This window comes from Seriola aureovittata, chromosome 1 (assembly GCF_021018895.1).
Source record: "Seriola aureovittata isolate HTS-2021-v1 ecotype China chromosome 1, ASM2101889v1, whole genome shotgun sequence".
In the NCBI taxonomy this organism is placed as follows: domain Eukaryota; kingdom Metazoa; phylum Chordata; class Actinopteri; order Carangiformes; family Carangidae; genus Seriola; species Seriola aureovittata.
The window spans coordinates 23,484,755-23,503,925 of NC_079364.1; the positions used below are offsets into that span (position 1 = coordinate 23,484,755).

Genomic DNA, 19,171 nt, shown 5'->3' on the forward strand with positions numbered 1-19,171 from the left:
TTGCGGCAAAACCAATCTTTGTTGAGCCTGTCCTCGATTGTTTTTAAAAGGATACTTCACTGGACGCAATCAAATTAGCAAGAACATCACTGATACGGGGTAATAACCCTAAATTGAATTTCTGCACAGGCTAAAGTGTCCCCTCACTGCAGAATCAATTGCTGTGAAGAGAAAAGGAGGACAGGAAGAGGGCATTCATAGTTAGCAGACCTTTAAAAAGTACACCAGAGATGCAGGCATGAGCAGGCTATTTTCACGCTCCGGGGCCCTGCCATAATGTGTGCCTGCCGACTACTAAGCTAGATGCAATCTATCCAATTATGCTAATTATTTTGAATTACCTTACAGCTCCCATCACTGACAGTGAAATCAGGTCAGCTTTCCATTTTTGTATTTGCATGAATACAATTCACTTTCATTGTTTGGGTGCTAAGAGCTGCACACGGCGAGCTCTGGCAGCCAGTGGCTATGCTAACTGAACAGAGAGTTTGACAACAACAAGCAATTAGCTAGACAGCCTCCTGTTAGCTCTGCCACTGGCTGACACTGCTGTATGCTGTGCTGGAGTGAGCCAAGGATGTTACTGTACCGCTGTTGTGGCTCAGTCATTACTATACATACATTGATATTTTATGCATTTTGCTGACATTTATAACCACAGCAGTTTATAATGAGTATGATAGAAATAAACCTAAGCTATTATAACCAACCAGTAGGGTCGAGGGGCAAAGCCACAGTGGGTTGGAGTCGTAAATTTCCACACTTCTACTCAATAGTGTATCTAAGCACAAAAACGACATCCCCTTGTAGGCAAGTGTCTTCACGGCTGCAGTGACACAACAGCTGTGCAGTGCTGGATGTGTAACATCAGGGAGAGGTTTCTCCGAGAATGATCCATCATCTGACTCCTGAGTCAGTTTACAGCTGGGAGCTACAGAGACAATGTTACTGCGACAGGATGACAGTGTTGTCATGTGCTGTCCTTGTGTTTTTCTTCCACAAATAGTGTTCTCACAATAGGAAGTGTTTTGGCAGAGACCACAAAGTGTAATCGTGTCTACTGATATAGACACTTGCTGGAGTTATCGAGCAATGACACGGCTGAATACAAGGAAGATTACAGCCAGTAATCCCAGCGAGGGACCTGGAGACCTAAGAGACCTTGGATCATATCAACCCAGACATGCACTCTCATACATACACACACACACACACACACACACACACACACACACACACACACACACACACACATACACACACGCAGCTGCTCATACAGCTACACATGTCAGTAGTTTCTCTGTTTGTGTGGCCAATAAAAGCAAAACATTGCTGTTTATAAATAAAATTAAGCTGACCTTTAATTACCTGTTACCCGGCTAATTACTACCGTCCTATACTTATAAAGGAAAATAGAAACACTGTGCATTCATTTGACAGCCTACAATAAAAAAAAAAACACTGCACCCAATAAAATGAAAAGTTAAATAAGATTGAACTTGTGTTTTGTTGTGAGATGCACCTGAAACAATCTTTAAAGCTGGTGTCGCACATGAAGTTACTAACATTGAATTACATTAAATAAACTCTGCAGAGCATGCAGTGTTTTTGTATCATCATGCAGTGTTACATGTGCAGACTACAGCATCAAACTAGACTCCAACTAATTCACTTAGTGCTCCAGTTAGCAGAGAGAAACTGAATCATTGTGTGAGCTACAATAGCCCATTACCCGTGAGTTAAAGAGCTCCATCAGTCCCCGACACCTCCTCCTCCTCCTCCCTCCCGGTGAGAGGAGCGAGTTCGGCAGTGGATGCCACACAGCCAGTAATGAGCAGGCCGCAGGCCCATTTGTGCTGGGAGAGAATAGGTCCCTAATGAACCACTGAAGACACTTAAGTCCACTGAGTCAAGATTGAAATGTGCCACTGATGGCCGATAGGAGGTCGTGTCAACTCAACCAGAGAGTAGAAAAGGCAAAAATAGCTCTTTTTAAATGATGGTGTTTTGGATGATAAAAGTTCTTTGAGAACTTTGTGGGTTTGCCAAAGTATGCTGAGCCTATGTTTTACCATTTTGCTTTTGGCATACAGAAGAAACCTTCCTCCTTCTTCAGGCTATACATTAATATAAAGGAATATCACCCACTGTGAGAGTTTAATTTACATTATGTGTCAGCCCCAAACCGACTGGGAAAAGGGTGGTATTAAAATATATGCAGTGTTGATGTCTCTTTTGACATGCTCAATTCCCTTTTTTTATTTACTGCATCGTGAGATGTTATCAGAGCCAGCCCAGACTATTTGTTTCTTTTTTATGATGACACAAGTTTTTCTTCAAGCACCATTTCTACTGAAGTAAAACTTTTGAGTGCATGACTTATGAATCCTCAATTGCAACATCAACCACAACTCTGCTTCCCAGTGTTATAAATATAAGAGGATGACTCCTGCAACACACTCCCTGAGTCACAGCAGAAAAACTGCACTTCTAACACTTTTCACCGAGGGCCTCACCCTAGCCCCGAGCTCTCTACTCCTACTCCTCACCTGTCTGGAAAAGGTCAAAGCTATTCTGTTTTACAAGCTGAATTATGAGGGGAATCTAAAAAATACTCCCATATCATTGAGTTGTAATGCTGTAAAAACTTAAAGTTAAAGGAATAATTGTGAAAAATGTATTTTTTCTCCCTCAGGCAGGATGTCTGTATAAATAAGAATATGTTCTTTGTCAACTCATCTAGATGGATGAGAGTTTAAACAGAGAGAGTTTATAACTTCTGGCACATTATTTTTGGGAGCAGCCTCATTTGAACTGTTGTTTTGCCCAGTGAAGCCTTTGAAGGGTGAACACTAATAGGCCCTGCAGGGTGTATTGTTTAACAGGCAGCGGTATTTCCCACCGCGGTGACTAGGATCTAATGGCAGGGCATGGGCAGAGGCGACACCCACCCATAGCTTGGACGGCTAGCATTGCGGACAGCAGGAGGGACAGCATGATGTTCCAGGGTGGATTCAAACCGCAGGTCAACTTCTTCAGACACAGCGCTGCAGGGGGAAAAAAACACAGACATCTGAGGAGGATGGAGGTGGTAATAACACAGAACACAACAGTACAGCAGAATAAAAAGATGTGTGGTGGATAAAAGGGTGATTAGGAAGTGACAGTAAAAGGGAGGGGTGTCTTATATGTCTGTATGTTTTAGCTCGCATGGTATGTCAGGTGGGTGGAGTCTGACACAATGAGACACTCCAACATATATCATGAATTATAGGCTATTTCATAGTCTAGAATTATTCCTAGGTGACGATTTCATCCTTTTCTCCGGCCTGCTCAAGGCTTTGTCTTTCAGAGGGAGTGGACCTTTGATGACAAATGGGGACTTCTAAATTGAAAGGAAACAGCCAAGTCATTCTCTCTGCTTTCCAGAGGGAAAACACTACTCAAGGAGTGAGTCGAGACAGACAAAACCATCCCCTCCCTGTCTACTTCCACTCTACCATGCATGAAATATTTATGAGATATTTATCTTAGAGAGATTAGTGGAGAACACTATTTGAATCTGTATTTGCCGAGAGAAAAACTTGAATTTGTATGTTGGTTAATACTGAAGCACACTTGTTTTTCTCCATTGATATGAAGTCATTGTTTTACAATCACTGATTATAAATAATTGGGTATATCAACAGTGTAAAAACACTTGGCTACTGAAAACCAACTCTCTTTGTGTACAGTGCTTTAAAATTTACTATGTCACAGGTCCTTGTTTGCTTGTTGCATTTCTACAGGGATGAATGCAAAGCTATTCGGTTGCTTGCAGAATTAAACTGATAAAGAAACAAAACAAAATATATTCACTGTAATGGATTACCTAACTCTATATATCTCTCTATATATCTCTTATATCTATATCTAAGTTTTCTTCATAGGCTTCTCAATGCAAATAATACGGAAACAAACTCAGAAACAACATTATTTAAAAAATAAAAATAAAATAATACAAACTAATATCGTGATTTGGGGAATGGGAACATCTCAAAGTTAGAGAGACATATTATACATAGGTGGATAAACAGAATGTACTATTTGCAAGTGTGTGAGTCCAAAAAGAAAAATGAGGAAGACGAAAACAAAGAAAGGAAGAGAGCAGGAAGAGTTTTCCATTATAAAACAGACATAGCTTACTTAGCATTTTGAATAAGCAAATGGGGTAATTCTAATTAATGAAATTAATAACCCAAGAAAGATTCTACAGTGATTGAAGTCATTGGATATATTCGCCACATATCTTTATTCTGTGTTGTGTATCAATATATAGCTATATGTTATGTTGCTGTTATATGTTTCAAACAGACGTTTTTGCATGAGCTATATCTTTAAATAAAAAAAAAAGAAAAGTTGATGTGATTATGTTTCTTAGCCCATAAAGGAACCGGGGCTTCTTCTGTGTTTCTTTATGCTCATTTCCTCATGGTGAGTTATCCAAGTCCTCCTTTCGGCCCCTGTTCTCTCTACTCTTCTTTTCCTGTAAAGGCAGGTTTCTGATAAAAGCTCTGATAAAAGCTGATAAAAGCTGCTATGTGTGGAATTTCTATGTGAATCGTATCATATTCTGCACAAGTTTTTGTTGAAGCAATGCTGGATTGCTTTTCAGCTCATTCACATCAGTGTCCCCAGGTCAGATCAGGTGTGTGTGTCAGAGCAAATTTTTTTATACTTCCACTGGGAGTCACCAAACTTAGACATTTTCAAATCCATCACACAGGGGCCAACACCAACTAGTGCTTTTTATGGAACAGGACAATTAACAAGCAAAGGGAAACAGACTGTATTTTTAGGCTGACATTAAAAATCAACACCACACATCAGAAACTGGAAGTAACAGCTACTTATACTGCTGGTTGGTATAAACTGGCACAGTGGCACACAGATCCTCCAGGTGGCTGTTAAATATGGATGGAACCGGTGGAATACATGTTAGTTTTACAAAAACCTGGTATTTGTGATAGTCACTCAACCAGGTAATAAGATATTCAATAAATATGAAAATAAAATCCACTGTGTGAAAATGTTTTCTGTCCACACTAGTGTTTTTAGAACATTTAAAAAAAAAACAAACTCTACATCCACAGTAACGCTTCAAAAACACAATTATTTCTCTTCTGCCCCCATTTTGCAAAGGCTAGTGTAGCTGAACGATCAGACAGTTGTGGTATGTCCGGTTAATCTGGTTGATTTTGGAAGCATAACTTTCCATTTTGACCTCTGTGAAACGTAAGTCCTCACACAGTACTTCTTCTTTTTAAATAGGGTTTGTCTCCATAAAGAAAGAGAAGATGGGGAAAAAATAACACACCGGACTGGCAATACTTACACACCGAGTGTGACGTGTGTGAGAGGTAACTCAGTTTTCTATGTCTGCACTGTAATATACAATCTTTCTTTTTTACATTCATTCCCTACTGAATCAGAGAGAAAAAAGTATTTTCCACTTTTTATCACATGAGCTGTGGGGAGTTAACCAGGGTTTACAGTCAACACTGTGGATGCTTTGCAGCTTTGAACTTCAAGGTGTGGCTGAACGTTGGCTAACTCCCACCACTCCACAACACTGATGAAACCTTATGGCTGAGCAGAAAAATGTCTGTACAAATCAACTGCAAGTTCAGCATAATGTGTTTTCTGACTTACATACAAATTAAGAGCAACCAGATCAGTTGTGGTGTTTTGGTACTATGAATCATTTCAATATTGCTGTCAGCTGTAGCTCCACCTCGTGACTTAACCAGAACGTTTTCCATGAGGCTCCATTTATGGCTTCAGCAGAGAGGATGTGGGCAGGAGTGCAGCTTCATCACAAAGTTTCCATAACAGCGCTCTGGACTTTTCAGAAGGCATAAGCCTGCCAGAGACCAGCTCAAGACGCTGGTAACACTATCTGAATCTTCCTCCATATTTACCCACAGAGGCAGAGAATATGCACAGACATTCAAAAAAGTGAATAAATACCCAATGGACACAAAACCAGACACATATCACAGCCATCCTCTCCTTAAATATATCTGTAAATTTTCCTAAGGATAGCATGAACCGAACTATGCCAACACACCAAACCACAGTCTGACTCTGTGTCTGTGTTGCTGTGTTGTCCAGACACCCAGAAGCCATCAAAGAGTTTTTTTTATTGAACGACTCAAGTACTTTACCGACCAGGGTGCCAGGATGTACATGCTTTTTTCTTCCTTTCATTTTACGATCTAACTTTAACAATACAGTTCAATGGCAAAGATCAAAACAGGCTTACTGCGCTTGCAAGTCACAACCTGAAGAATATAATGGTACAATAAATTTTTAGTGTAGAAGGCTGTATTTAAAAAGAAAAGAAAAAAGCTATGATATCCATCACTAGATTACACCAATGAATCAAAAGTATTGCCAGTTCTTTATTCACGTTTCAATCATGGAATTAATTAATAATACTGCTCTCTAAAATGAAGACCATTAAAATGAAAAAGAAACAGTCACTGAAAGACTGTTTGACAGTCTGAATATCTTGAATTTCTTTCAGATTGGTTGTCAGCTTTTGAGCCTTAATCACCATTGTATTTCATTTTGACACTGCGCTAAGGATTATTAAGCTTTTTACTGAGGTCAAAGGAAAGAGAAGTGATTCTCGAGGTATCATAGACCATTAAGATTTACAATGTTGCTGTGGTCATTGCACCATTGTACTGTACAGTTGAGAAATCTGTGACAGTGGTTCTCTAGCAGTTTGTCTTTTTACTGCTCTTGAGTCCAATCCTTTTCTGTATGACAAGGCTGTTCTTAAACACAATTAATATAATGAATATAACTGACCTTCTGGGCTCGGATGTCTCATTGACATATGGCTGGCATCATTGCCAAGCTTCTCAAACCACTGGGAACCATTCAGCCCTTAATGATAGGGACATTTCCAACCTGGATGGCACCAGTCCCATCAAAGGGTAAACTGGATCATGGGATGAAAGTGAGCCTTTCAAATCCATATGGCAGCAGTGGGTAAAATTTACCAAGCCCTCTTTCATGAGAGGAAATGTGCCCACACGTCATTTAGCACATTACTTAGTCAAACAGTACATTACCTTGTCAAACTGAGGAAAGAAGAGCTCTATAAACTTCAAGAAAGCTTTATGGCTGACAAGTTGTACGGAAGTATTTCTTGCCAACTTTCATTAAAACTATGGAAACTTTAATTTACAGTTCACAAAGGCCTGCATACAGTAATCCAATAATAGGCAAGACAAGGCAGCACTAGGCTGTATATGTTTTATCCACCAGGTAATTAGCTGGTGAAGCAGTGACAACTATAAGGCAGATGTGTCTTCTCAAGACCAGAAAAGTGTATAGGATCAGTTTGCACTGTGAAGGATTTGCCAACATACTCCTTATATTAAGCCACAGCAGCCACTTTAGTGTAACCTTTATCTTATGGCAACTTGACATACTCTACCTCTCTGTGCAATAATACGAATATGAAATAATGGTACGAACCGTCTACTGTCACAAACTGCAATCACATCCCTGGCAAAAACTGAAGCTGAGCACCTCATACATTGTCAGATAACATTATTATCTCTCTGCTGTATCGGTGATCGTTTTCCATACAAGTTGTCAGAATGGTAAATGCTACATCCTCTTACATCCCACAGGATGCTGTACCTGCCAGCAGCTGCACTATCATGTGATAAGGGCAGCATGAGCACAGGCTACATCCTCACTGCATTGTAAAGCACAGTAGCTCCTGTCCCAGTGGTTCTCAAACTTTTTTGCTTGCGACCTCTTAAAAAACTAAGGAATGTCGACTTGCAAACTCCTCACTGGTTGCAGATGTCTTCTCACTGTGACCAGTTAAGCCAAAGACAGATTTCCCCCCATTGGTTTATTTGAATAACAATTTTTAGAGGTAATATTTCCAGTAATTCATAACATAAAATAGATTAAAGTCTGAAGAAATAAGCATATATTGACCCCTGAGATTAATCCTGTGACCCCTTGTTGGGTCTTGAAGGCTGGGAACCACTGTGACTAAGAACATAAATGCATACAGGGCAGACTTTACTGCTACTTTGCTTTATGTGTATGATTTAATTCATACCATTGGGTGAGTATTTTTTTAAAACGACTTTCTTATCATCTCAATGGAAGACTGTGGATAAAGTGCGTCACTCGCCAATAAAGGTAATGTCCCCATTTTGAGTTATGGAAGTTACACTGTTACACTGATTAAATGCAGTGATGCAGTGTTCACTTTTTGTCAACTGGGGGCGCAGTCCATTTCATTCATAAATGTGACTAGCTCCATTTGTGAAACAGTATACTGTATAGCTTAGCTAGCATCTGTCTTGATTTAAAACTACAATATAACCTACCAGATAGCCTACGGCACCCAGCCAGTGAATAGAGCCAACTATATGTGGACCAGTAATCCTGCCCTGAGTTCATGGGGTTCTCCTCCCCAGCTGTTGCTCGTCTTTGAAAATAACCCAACTTTACAGATATCTTTTTCCGTTAGTCTACGTGTAATAACCTTTCTATGCTTTCAAAAACAGTTTCTTTGGGCTTACCATGTTAGGACGGCGAAACTTTAAGAAAAAAACCACCAACCATCCAGCGGCAGTGACTCTTTCTCTGCTCAGCACAGCCGATGTTATTTTCCAGAGTAGTTCATTCCTCTCTCAGTAAAACACAACAAAACTGCTGCCGACTCGATAACAGCTTGTTTTGACGGTGGATAAAAGTGCAGGGTATTTTTTCAGAGTGATTCATTGATTTGGGACGGTTCTCTTCACAGAAACCACTCCTTGCTGCTTTGTCCAGCAGTGATGTCATCCCGAGGGGGGAAAGAGTCTCCACAGTCCCGACCCCCGAGTTAACCATTTGTTAACTCACCGGTTTCCACCTCGCTTTCTTATAATACACTATACTGTATGATAAATGCACGTTTGGAGTGATACTGCCTATATATGGACACCCCGAAATCACGGTTTTGTCTTTATATCCAAATGTTTTCTTTATTTATCATATGATCCTCAAAGGTATCACTGATATATTTTCTTTATTTTTATTACTATTTTTTACATCATGGTGTTGTATTATAATAGCATGGATTTGTAGTCTTTTGACGTATAGTTTATATATTGTACGCAGAAATTCATCTGAAAAATTCCACTTTTCGTTATACGGGTGGTCGTTGTGGATAACTTGTGATACACACAGACCGTAAAACTTCTGTCTGGAGTCACATTTGTCCAAATCATTACACAACGTTGGAAAATCCTGAGTATGCAGCAGGAAAATCAATTGGGAACATTGTGGTGTCGTTTAAGTAAAGGGGAAAAGTAGGTAGATACTTTACTCTCAAAACAAAAGAAATGTAGGCTATAGGCACAGTATAGTGATGTAGACATTTATACTGTCATGTTTAGACAGTGGTTTAAATTGTTCTAATACTTTTTTTTCTTAGTCTTGAGCCGTGTGTGTGAAGGAAAGACTTCTATAGTTTGCCAGTGGTGAGAGGGACAGTGAGAGGACACAGTAGTAAAGTCTCCTTTGTTTGGCCAGTGGAAGTAAACGTAACATTGACCACGTGACCAAAACCAGGAAGTGCATTGACTGTCAACAATAAAAGGGTGAGTGTGCAGTTCTTTTACACAGTGTACAGTTGTCGTGGCGTTACTGTGTGAATTTTATATTAATGTTATCAAGGGAGTGTTGTTTAAACCAGTCATACTGTACCGACAGTTCACGTTTAAATTAGCAAACCGGCACACTGCTATAGCAAACGCTACGCAGCTAACCGGGATTGCTAACACAACCCCCCAAAAAGGTTTTAAAAAATTAAGCTAATGATATGCCCTGTCCCGAGTCCATCGTCTAAAATAGAGAAATTATAATATTTAACTTTAAGCTGACTTCACATCAGTAATTGCTGATAAACTCAAGCTAGCTCGTGTCATTATCGTCCATGCCCCCATGTTAAGGCTGTGTTCCTTTTGTATGAGGAGAAAGAGATGACTTCTGCAGACTGGCACCTGTCTTTGAAGCTGGTGGATCAGCCAAAATCCATCTTCCACTTCCCAGAGATGATGCCAGGGGATGTTCCACCTGGAGGATACAGAGTCGCCACCTTAAAACAACTTGTAGCAGCTCAGCTCCCAGACAACATCCCAGACCCTGAACTAATAGGTTTGTTACAGCTGTGGCATTTGAGCATAATAAAATGGTGTGAATGAAATGTGTCTGTGTTTGTGTGCTCCACTCGCAAAAATATTCCACTTCTGTGTCTTGCAATCTGTTTGGTTAATTCTTCAAAGTAAATAACAGCTGTGTGTTGCTTTTCTGTCTATGTGCTATTGTTACTTACACTTAAAATGTTCTGTTTGTGTTTATGTTGCATATCAGAGTTGGTCCACTGTGGGCGGAAACTTAAAGATGATCTAACACTGGATGCCTGTGGGATTCAACCAGGATCCACCTTACACATCCTCAAAAAGACTTGGCCAGAGCCAGAGAGCAGTCCAGGTTTGTGTGTGTACGTGTGTGAGTGCGTGCGTGCATATGTGTGTGTTTGCTTGTCATTAAAGCATTGATTTTGTGTTTAAGTTGTACTGTTAGTGAAAGTGAAAGTCTGAACCACATGGTGTGTGTGTGTTTCTTCTTTAGAGCCTGTGAATAGAGCAACTGCAGCCAGGGAGTTCAGGGTGTTTCATGCTGCTCTTCACTCTCTCAACTCTGCCTACAGAGACTCGGTGAGTAGAAGACACATTGAGCATAGCAGGGCCCATAGTGACAACCCCTGCAAAATATTCTTCTTCCAAAGCTAGAAAGAGTGTATATAATGTGCCATTTGATCTACTTAGGTATTTTTGTTTTAACCAATCCTTATGTAAACTATTTAATTCATTTTAGTCAATGTCAAGAAGCACAATGTTTGGTCCTCCATCCACTGGTCATGTGATTTCTCTCCAAGTGCCAAGATTTGTGGACACTCTTTAGCATAATATCTCCACCTTCCGTTACAAGTGGAGGGCCTAGGTTTAGGGATTGTCTAGATTTATCATCTTGTATCCAGAAATATCTAGATTTGGTCGGTGGGGATGTGGAGTTTATCCCTTCCTTGCTCCAAACCTTGACCAAGTTATTTGGCACAGGCAATAAACTGCATCCATCAGTGTTTGGGAACTTTCCCATGCCTTACACACAGTAAAAAGTGAATTAGGTTGTCCTTCACTGTAGAATGCAGGAATGCGTTTGGGTGTTTGCATTTCACAAATTTTTGGACATATGCATCCTTGACTTGGAAACTATTTGGCTTGAGTAATTGGATTTTCTTACACTGTCCTTTAGGTGTAGCCACACCTGTGTTCACAGCTGTTTAATTCTGATTGGATCACCCAAGCTGCATTTTAGTGTGAGCAGGACCTTGGGCAGCTAGGAGCTGGCCAAAGATTATCGTCAACAGGATCGGGTTTAGCTATTATAGGATGGCAGCTTTCCATGGCTTACTGTAAAACATCAGACACAAACAGTTTTAGAATGCCAGCATGTTGGCTTGAGTGATAAAGGAATAGTTCAGTTAGGAATGGGCATATTTTTCTTACATTAAATTAGTTTTTGCTACTCACTTGTATTGATACAGCTTAAAGGATGTTGGCACAGATGACTGATGCTGTTGATGGAGATAACAGCAGCAGATCGGGTCAGCTGACAAACATTTTACATCACAACACAGCACTCGAATAAACTTTTTAACCACAGAACTAACAACAGACTACAGTATCTGTAGTGTATTTTTATCATGGAATGATAGAGCAAAAGTACTGGAAACTAACAGGAGAACCAACCATGGGAATACACCAGTGATTTACTATGTTGTTGATGGTTAAAATATTGTTTGAGAGCTGTATTATGATTTAAAATGTTTTTCGGTGGTGAAGTGGTTCCAGTTGTTGCTTCTCATGCTATCTGACAAGCTTTCAGATCACTTGGTTTTCTCCATCCACTGCAATGCAAACCGTTGTCTATGGATAAATTAGTACTCATCTACATAAGAATGCAGGTTTTTCTCTACAGTTAACCTACATATAATTCCTGCATAATTTACATTGAGTACATGAATGATACTATTTCTGCTTCTTCTTCTGCTGCTACCACATTTACAAATGGCACTTATTGTCTTTTCCTCACTCTTAGGTATATAAAATGCTTACAAATAAAGAGTCCCTGGATCAGATCATTGTGGCTACACCAGGGCTCAGGTCAGATCCAGTTGCCCTAGGTAAGACCTTCTCGGTTTTATAAACATAATCATGCCATCTCATTGTACCATGCAAATATGTAAATGGTAACATTTCCGTTTAATCCGTTCAGGTGTGCTCCAAGACAAAGATCTTTTTGTGCAGTTCACAGACCCCAACATGCTGGATGTGTAAGTGTGGCTTGTCAGAGCTTTTTATTGGCTCTGATGTGACACATAAAAAGTGAGTACAGGCACACAAGTGGAAGGTCATTTAAATTCAAATCTCTACTCTTTCTGTCTGTTTAATAGATTAATCAGTACACACCCAGCCCTTGTCAACGCCATCATTCTGGTGCTACACTCTGTGGCAGGCAGTATGCCCGCTCAGTCCAGTGCCAGCTCCTCTCGCAACGTCTCTTCCAGTTCCTACAGTGATATGCCTGGTAAGTCAATCACTAATAGTAATAAGGAGCCACTCTTGACAGGCTCCAAATATTGAAACAACTGAACTGAGGCAAAACGATAGTTTAATGTTTTGATAAAATGCAAAAGACCACTACTGGACTTTTAAAATAGAGCATACATATGCACTTTGAACATAAAATAGTATTTTGTATGCTGCAGTTTTTTACCGACATACATTATGGTTCATGTCTTTCCTTTTTATATTGTTTTTGATGCATTTTTATGAATCAGTTTTTTGTTAAAAATACACAACTAATTTTTTGGCAGGCGGCTTCATGTTTGAGGGCATGTCTGATGACGAGGAAGATTTCCAATCTGTGAGTGACTCTGATTCGTGCTCAACATCAGATATCATGTTCAGGACAACTGATAATGCTGAGGACCTTAATGTATTCCTGTGCGTCTGAATGTATGTAACAGGGGAGCCCAGCAGGACCCTCCAACAGAGCAGGGGGCTCAGCAGGAATACGACCAGTGTCTCTGAGCCACAGTGGAGCGACAGGCCCTCGACCAATAACACAGAGTGAGCTGGCAACAGCTTTGGCCCTCGCTAGCACTCCTGACAGCAGTGCAGTCACTCCCACAACAGCAAGCCAGGTGAGATTTATTTACATTTTGAAGAAGATATACGGACCCATTATTTTTATTCAAACCACTGAACTGATGACAATTCATATTTTTCTGAAATATGATCTCTGCAACAAAACCTGGCCACCTTCGTGCAGATGAATACATGTATTTATTTATTTTTTTTTATTTAGTCTGACCCCTCCAGTGGTGTAGCTCCCATGCCAGCAGGGACCCCAGTCAGTAACGATCTCTTCAGCCAGGCTCTACAGCAAGCTCTTCAAGCCACCAACATGTCTGCCCTACAGGTGAGACTAAGAACCTGCTGACTTCTCCCCATATTCTGTTCATGGGGGAAATGTTTTTATAAATACAGTGGCAAGAAAATGTAAATGAACCCTTTGGAATTACCTCCATTTATGTATAAATCTGTCCTAAAGTATGGTCACATCTTCATCCAAGTTACAATTATGAACAAACTAACTAATAACTAATAACACACAAATCATTGTATTGTTCTTTTTTTTGAAAACATTTCAAACATTCACAGTGTAGGCAGGAGAAAATATGGGAACCCCTCGGATAGTGGCATTAACAAAAGTTAACCAAAACAAAAAAGCTTGGAGTCAGGAGTTATCAAACCTGGAGTCAGGTCAATGAAACAAGATTGTAGGTGTGGGTTAGAGCTACTTTGACTTACTAGTACCAACATTTTTTGGGAAAAAAGTTGAAAACTGATTGAAATACATTTTTATGCCCATATCCTCATTGCAAAGTTGAGCTAGTCCAAGATATATTAGAACACTTTGATACAGTGCTAAACCTCAATCACTGAAGAACACTTTTTCCCCTCTATATGGAAAGTGTCAGATGCAGTAAAGCCTTCAGACTCCAGAATCGCTTCATGTTAAGCTTCGTGTGGTTAAGTCAAAATAAAGGCTTGTGAGATAAAACTTTGTTGTGTTGACTTGCATGAAACTGAAAGGGTTACAGAGTCATCTCAAAGAGTAAGTAGTCATCAGTTCACAGTCAGACAAACTGTCTATAAATGGGCATTATTATTTCTGTGGCTACTCTCCTTATATGTGTGCATCCAGCTTACTCCAAGATGACTACAAAAGCAAAATGCAGAATGATCAGTAATGTAACAAATAACCTCAGAGTAAGATCAAAGACTTAAAGGAATCATTGGAGCTGGTTAACATCTCTGTTCACAGGTCTGCCATACACAGATCATGATTCATGGTTACCTGGAGGAAGCTGCTGCTCTCCAAAAAATATAAAACATTGCTGCCCCCTGATATGTGTACTTGGCCTATTTTAAAAGAATTGTACTTTTTTGTGGTGTCAGTGGAAGGTACACACTTCAGCTGCAAAGCGGTTTAGACTGGGTGGTCTGGGTGGTGTGGATAAAACATTATTCTTTTTATGTGTTTTTGTTTTGTCAGGGCCGCTGGCAGTCCCAGATGCAGCAGCTTCGGGACATGGGGATCCAGGATGAGGAGCTGATGCTCAGGGCGCTGCAGGCCACAGATGGTGACATCCAGGCTGCCCTCGAGCTCATATTTGCTGGAGGCCCGGGACTTTGAGCTCATACCCAACGGACAGAGGCTTTTATAGAGGAGAGAGCAGGAGAAAGCCTGTAAAGCTGTTGTCCAGAAATGATAAATTATGGCTTTAGACATACAATATGTACATTTTTCTATTATTACCCAATTAACCTTTTAATATACAGTACATACATCACCTTTTCAACTGAGCTCCTCAAAGGTCGTGACAGCTTTTTCTTATGGATGTGACGAGACTTATAATAAATTTAATCATGCTAACCTCTCAAATCATCAGTCGGTGTTCCTGTTATGTAGCTGGTGGCTTTGACTATAAATGTATTACACTGGTCTAGGCAGTCTAAATTATCTACTGTATTTACATCGTCTTCCCGCAGCCTATGCAGTTCCACCATTTGTACACTAGATGGCAATGCTGTAATTTATTTCTACCCAGACATGACTGACTCACCGGTCATCCTAGCACACATACTGCTTGTTTATTGGCTTTTTCTTCCTACCCTAAATTTAAAATTCAGCTCTTAATCTGCTCTTTGTTAAACTGTGTTTCATAAACAGTTGCTTTAATTGCAGTTTAGTAATTTCATTTTTCAAACAGGACAATATGCTTAGACAGCCAGTAACATAAAAATGAAAGTTGCACGGATAAATTGATAGGTTTATTAACAATCTCTGAGATGTCGCTGTGCTTGTCGAAGCATCGCTACCATTATCGGAGCCCCCCCTCCAACTTTTTTTTCCCCTCAGCCTTATTACAGCCGGTTACATTTGCTTTGTCTCGTTGTCTCCCATCAGGGTATTTTAGGGGAGGACATATTGCGTGCCCCCCTCTGCTACCTACCGTTCTCCATCTACAGTAATTGCCCTGCTTAGTTTTATTACTGCATCTGTGAATGTGACAGCTCAATCAGTGGATTGCCCTTTCATGAGCACAGCACCCAAACAGCGCTTTGTGTCCGTCTGTCCCCATTACCATTTTATATGCATGCACACCTGCGGGCAATTTCCACCTCCCAACTGCCTCCAAGGGTATTTTAAAAAAAGCATTTCCACCACGCTGAAGGAAACGGTGTCATAGCTTCAACAAAACAATAGTGAATAAAAGTGTCATTGCCGTTCTAGCAAATTTAGGAGACTTTTGTGTTTGCCCAGAAAAAAAAATAAAACCAAGCAGGGATAATGTGGAATAGTTTTGCATTGATTTTAGATCTAGACATGTCATTTGTTTTTAGCGATGCACATTGTAGTATATCATGTCTATTTACTGTTTTTACTGCAGAGACTATCATCTCAGGCCTCTTAACAGCAGCTTTCAGGATATTCTAAACCATTTATTGTGGCAAATCACCATGTGAAGTTGTCATGGAGACACTGAATGGTGTGTGAAATAGCATCACACATATGGTATAGAAAAGAAGATGTTTATGTTCCTTTTGTTGTCAACTGTGAATATACTTCAAAGTAGTATTGACTATATGTAGTCTCTCAGGCCTTGCCTGGTATTAAATCCTCTTACAAAGGAGAACTGAAATTACAGTACAGTATATGAACTGATAAGTATTGTTTGCACCTGTCAACTCTTTCATCACCTCTAACTATATAATACATGGCTATTCCAAGAACATCTGAAGAGTATATTCATTCCTTTGAAATTATACGAAAAAAGATGTTGTTCAAAGTGCAGTGAAATCCCTTCTGAAAATCCAACATGAGAGAGAGCGAGAGAGGTGAATCTTAAGGGTTTTTTTTGTTTGTTTTTTTGTTTATAACGGGGGCAACCATTGTTGGTACTCGCCATCTTTGACTTTAAAGATAGACAGCAGAAATAATGGAACATAAGCTTTTTCATATCTACAGTCCTACCTTATTTTTGAGATCACTATAGTCCCTCTTCGACGCAATTACCACGGTGTGCCTTCACCGCACGTCAGCCCATGGTCATTTAGGTTTTGAATAGCTGTTTGTTAAATTTTCTCCGTGCTCATTTAATTTTTCAAAAGTTACCTCAGTGACACGGCGGTGGATGCACATCTGTGAAAAAAAACACCTCTGAGCAGGAAGAGGAAGTGGCATGAACAAGTAGAAAGTTGCTTCCTAATGAACCAAGCCTGGAGCTTTGAAGCTGGCACAAATCTGCCCAATTACTCCCACAGTGGCCTGGGATTCAGGTAATGAGCAAGGTTCTGCACCATGTCATTACAGGCAATATGTTAAGCCAATCGAAATCATCAATGCCGGATCTTTTGAAATGGTGTAAAAGCTCCTCTAATCAAGCCTTTACAGACAAGCAGAACAATACCAACGCTATTTCTCTCCAGATAAAATCCTCTGACGTGCCAGAGGAGGAGGGAAGGATTGGGTTGGTATAATGCACTCCATCTGCTTTTGTCTTTCTGAAAAGAAGCACTTCACGTGTTATTAACATAAGGCCTGTTACCTGAGATTGTTTTGTGCCCGGTGTGACTGAGCGGAATATGAAATGAGCTTCTGATGGACACAAGGCCATTTTATACCCTTGTGGCCCATTCATTGCTTTCAAGCCATGGTTTTTATTCTTCCCCTTCTTTTTCAGCACTCCCTTTTTTTTTGTCCACAAAAGCTTCTTTGATGCATTTCATCCCAGGTGCTTTAACCCTTGATGGAGCTTCTCTGGAGGAGAACAGAAGCTGCTGTGGAGGGAGAGGCAGAGATCATGCAGAAACCACATGGGGAGTCGGGATGGAAACTTAAAATAGCAACTTCACTCCTTGTTTGAAATTTTGGATCCAATTGAGTCTGGTGAGATAAAGACAATCAACTACTGAATCTGAAATGACATGTGGAGCCAGTGCTCTTTGTGAACAATGCTATCTCTTTTTTTTTTTTGCATTTTTGTTGAGAAGTTGGATGATTATTTTGCACAGCCATTTAAAAAATTGCTCAAAAACACCAAGACTGGTGCAATAACATATTTGGTTTCACTCATCGCCTTATAAAAATGTTGACTTTCTGTAGCTGCCAACATCTTTCTGTCAGAGACACCAAGACAAAGGTCTTCACTGTCTGGCTCTGAGCTTGAGGTGTGTGTGTTACAGGGGCTGCCTGTTATCAAATGGCTCGAGAGGTTGTGAATGTTCAGCGTTTCCTTTTATCATTCCCCCTTCCTGAATGCCTGTTTGTTGGCAAAAAATGTGCTCCATAGAAACAGTTTTTTTTCTGTCACAATGCAACAGCTCTGAAAGTGATATTAGGGTAAGGGGTTAGTGAGTTCACTGTCAAAATTGCCTTCACCAGTACTGAATGCTGGACTTTGAGTAGTTGCGTGCACATGTAGCCGTAACACCACAAGGGGTGTGATAGCTTGTAAGTATCATAGTGATGTGTCTAGCTGAAAAGTAGCTGCAGTCACGGTGGAGAATACAGTGCAAATTGTAGAGCTATGCATTCATACTGACTGTAGTTTTATATACTGTATAAAAACATATTATAAAAGAATGAAAACAACAATAATCAGCTACATCTTTGTTTTGTTTTTGCTGTCACCAATAAATAAAACATAGGTTTGTCTGTATTTGTCTATGTCTACTGAGCTATGTAATTAGGAACTAATTATTTGGAAAATAGACATAGTATTCAGTTGGTAAACTTGCAGTTAATGAATTCAAAATCATAATTGAATTGTAAGTTTGAATTGGGTGAACTTACAATTAAAACTAAAATAAAACAAATATGGAGAATTAAGTTTTCAGTAATACATGAATATTGAATGGGCATTTTTATTTCAAAGAATTTACTATTTTTTACCATAATCAGTAATATAGAGTCGTTTCAGGAAACATAAGACTGTTACCACTGAAAATCAACATTACTGTTCTTTACTTGAGGCAAAGACTTTCTTCAAATACCAAGAATCATATATGATTTCCACTTAATTAAACTCACAGCATGGACAGAAATAGCTCGCATGCGAACAATGCTGCTAAAAAAGTACTTAATTATCAAATAGGGCCAGAGGTGTGATTACTGGAAACAGGGAATCTAACTGTAGGAAATATGGACAAGCAAGCTTTAGACAGACACATCACACAAATGCTGCTGGCATGAACAACAGAGTGAAAAAAAAAAAAAAAAATTACAGGACGGTGCTACAAAGTGGATCAATAGCGAACAAGTGCTGCAGTACTGGCTTGATAATAGCTCCAGCATTCTGTCCTTGACTCAAACAATAGAGGCTCTTCACTATTTATCGAAGGGCTTCACCATGGTAACCGGCAACGGTGAAGATACAGGAAGGGCCTTTGCTCCCAATAAA

At 39.8% G+C, this 19,171-nt stretch overlaps 2 protein-coding genes across 4 annotated transcripts in view; one reads left to right on the forward strand and one right to left on the reverse strand.

Annotated features, from left to right (window-relative positions):
- Positions 1–8,878, reverse strand: part of cd276 (CD276 molecule) — a 64,692-nt gene extending 55,814 nt beyond the window's left edge. The window contains exons 1-2 of the mRNA XM_056394878.1: positions 8,607–8,878; positions 2,952–3,047 (exon numbers count right to left, since the gene is read on the reverse strand). Coding sequence (XP_056250853.1) covers positions 2,952–2,997 — 46 coding nt within the window. The 5' untranslated portion in view covers positions 2,998–3,047; positions 8,607–8,878. The remainder of the gene's footprint in view (positions 1–2,951; positions 3,048–8,606) is intronic.
- A 643-nt stretch (positions 8,879–9,521) lies between these two features.
- LOC130180905 (ubiquitin-like protein 7) lies at positions 9,522–15,150 on the forward strand. 3 transcript variants are annotated; one of them, XM_056394592.1, is made up of 11 exons: positions 9,522–9,671; positions 10,047–10,227; positions 10,444–10,563; positions 10,705–10,790; positions 12,235–12,319; positions 12,412–12,469; positions 12,590–12,723; positions 13,013–13,062; positions 13,166–13,342; positions 13,507–13,620; positions 14,761–15,150. In XM_056394592.1, exons 2-11 carry the CDS (start codon positions 10,053–10,055, stop codon positions 14,899–14,901), a joined length of 1,140 nt encoding a protein of 379 aa, XP_056250567.1. In that variant the 5' UTR covers positions 9,522–9,671; positions 10,047–10,052; the 3' UTR covers positions 14,902–15,150. The 3 variants fall into 3 exon arrangements, with proteins under 3 accessions (XP_056250567.1, XP_056250653.1, XP_056250732.1); XM_056394678.1 differs by having other exon boundaries at positions 9,593–9,671; positions 10,044–10,227; XM_056394757.1 differs by lacking the exon at positions 9,522–9,671 and having other exon boundaries at positions 10,029–10,227.
- The last annotated feature ends 4,021 nt before the right edge of the window (positions 15,151–19,171 follow it).

Bases quoted from the DNA above. Each gene is read 5' to 3' on its own strand.
- LOC130180905 (XM_056394592.1), top strand. From the start codon at position 10,053: ATGACTTCTGCAGACTGGCACCTGTCTTTGAAGCTGGTGGATCAGCCA. The intron at 10,564-10,704 runs GTTTGTGTGTGT...TTTCTTCTTTAG, and splicing joins AGAGCCAGAGAGCAGTCCAG to AGCCTGTGAATAGAGCAACT. The intron at 12,470-12,589 runs GTAAGTGTGGCT...TCTGTTTAATAG, and splicing joins GACCCCAACATGCTGGATGT to ATTAATCAGTACACACCCAG.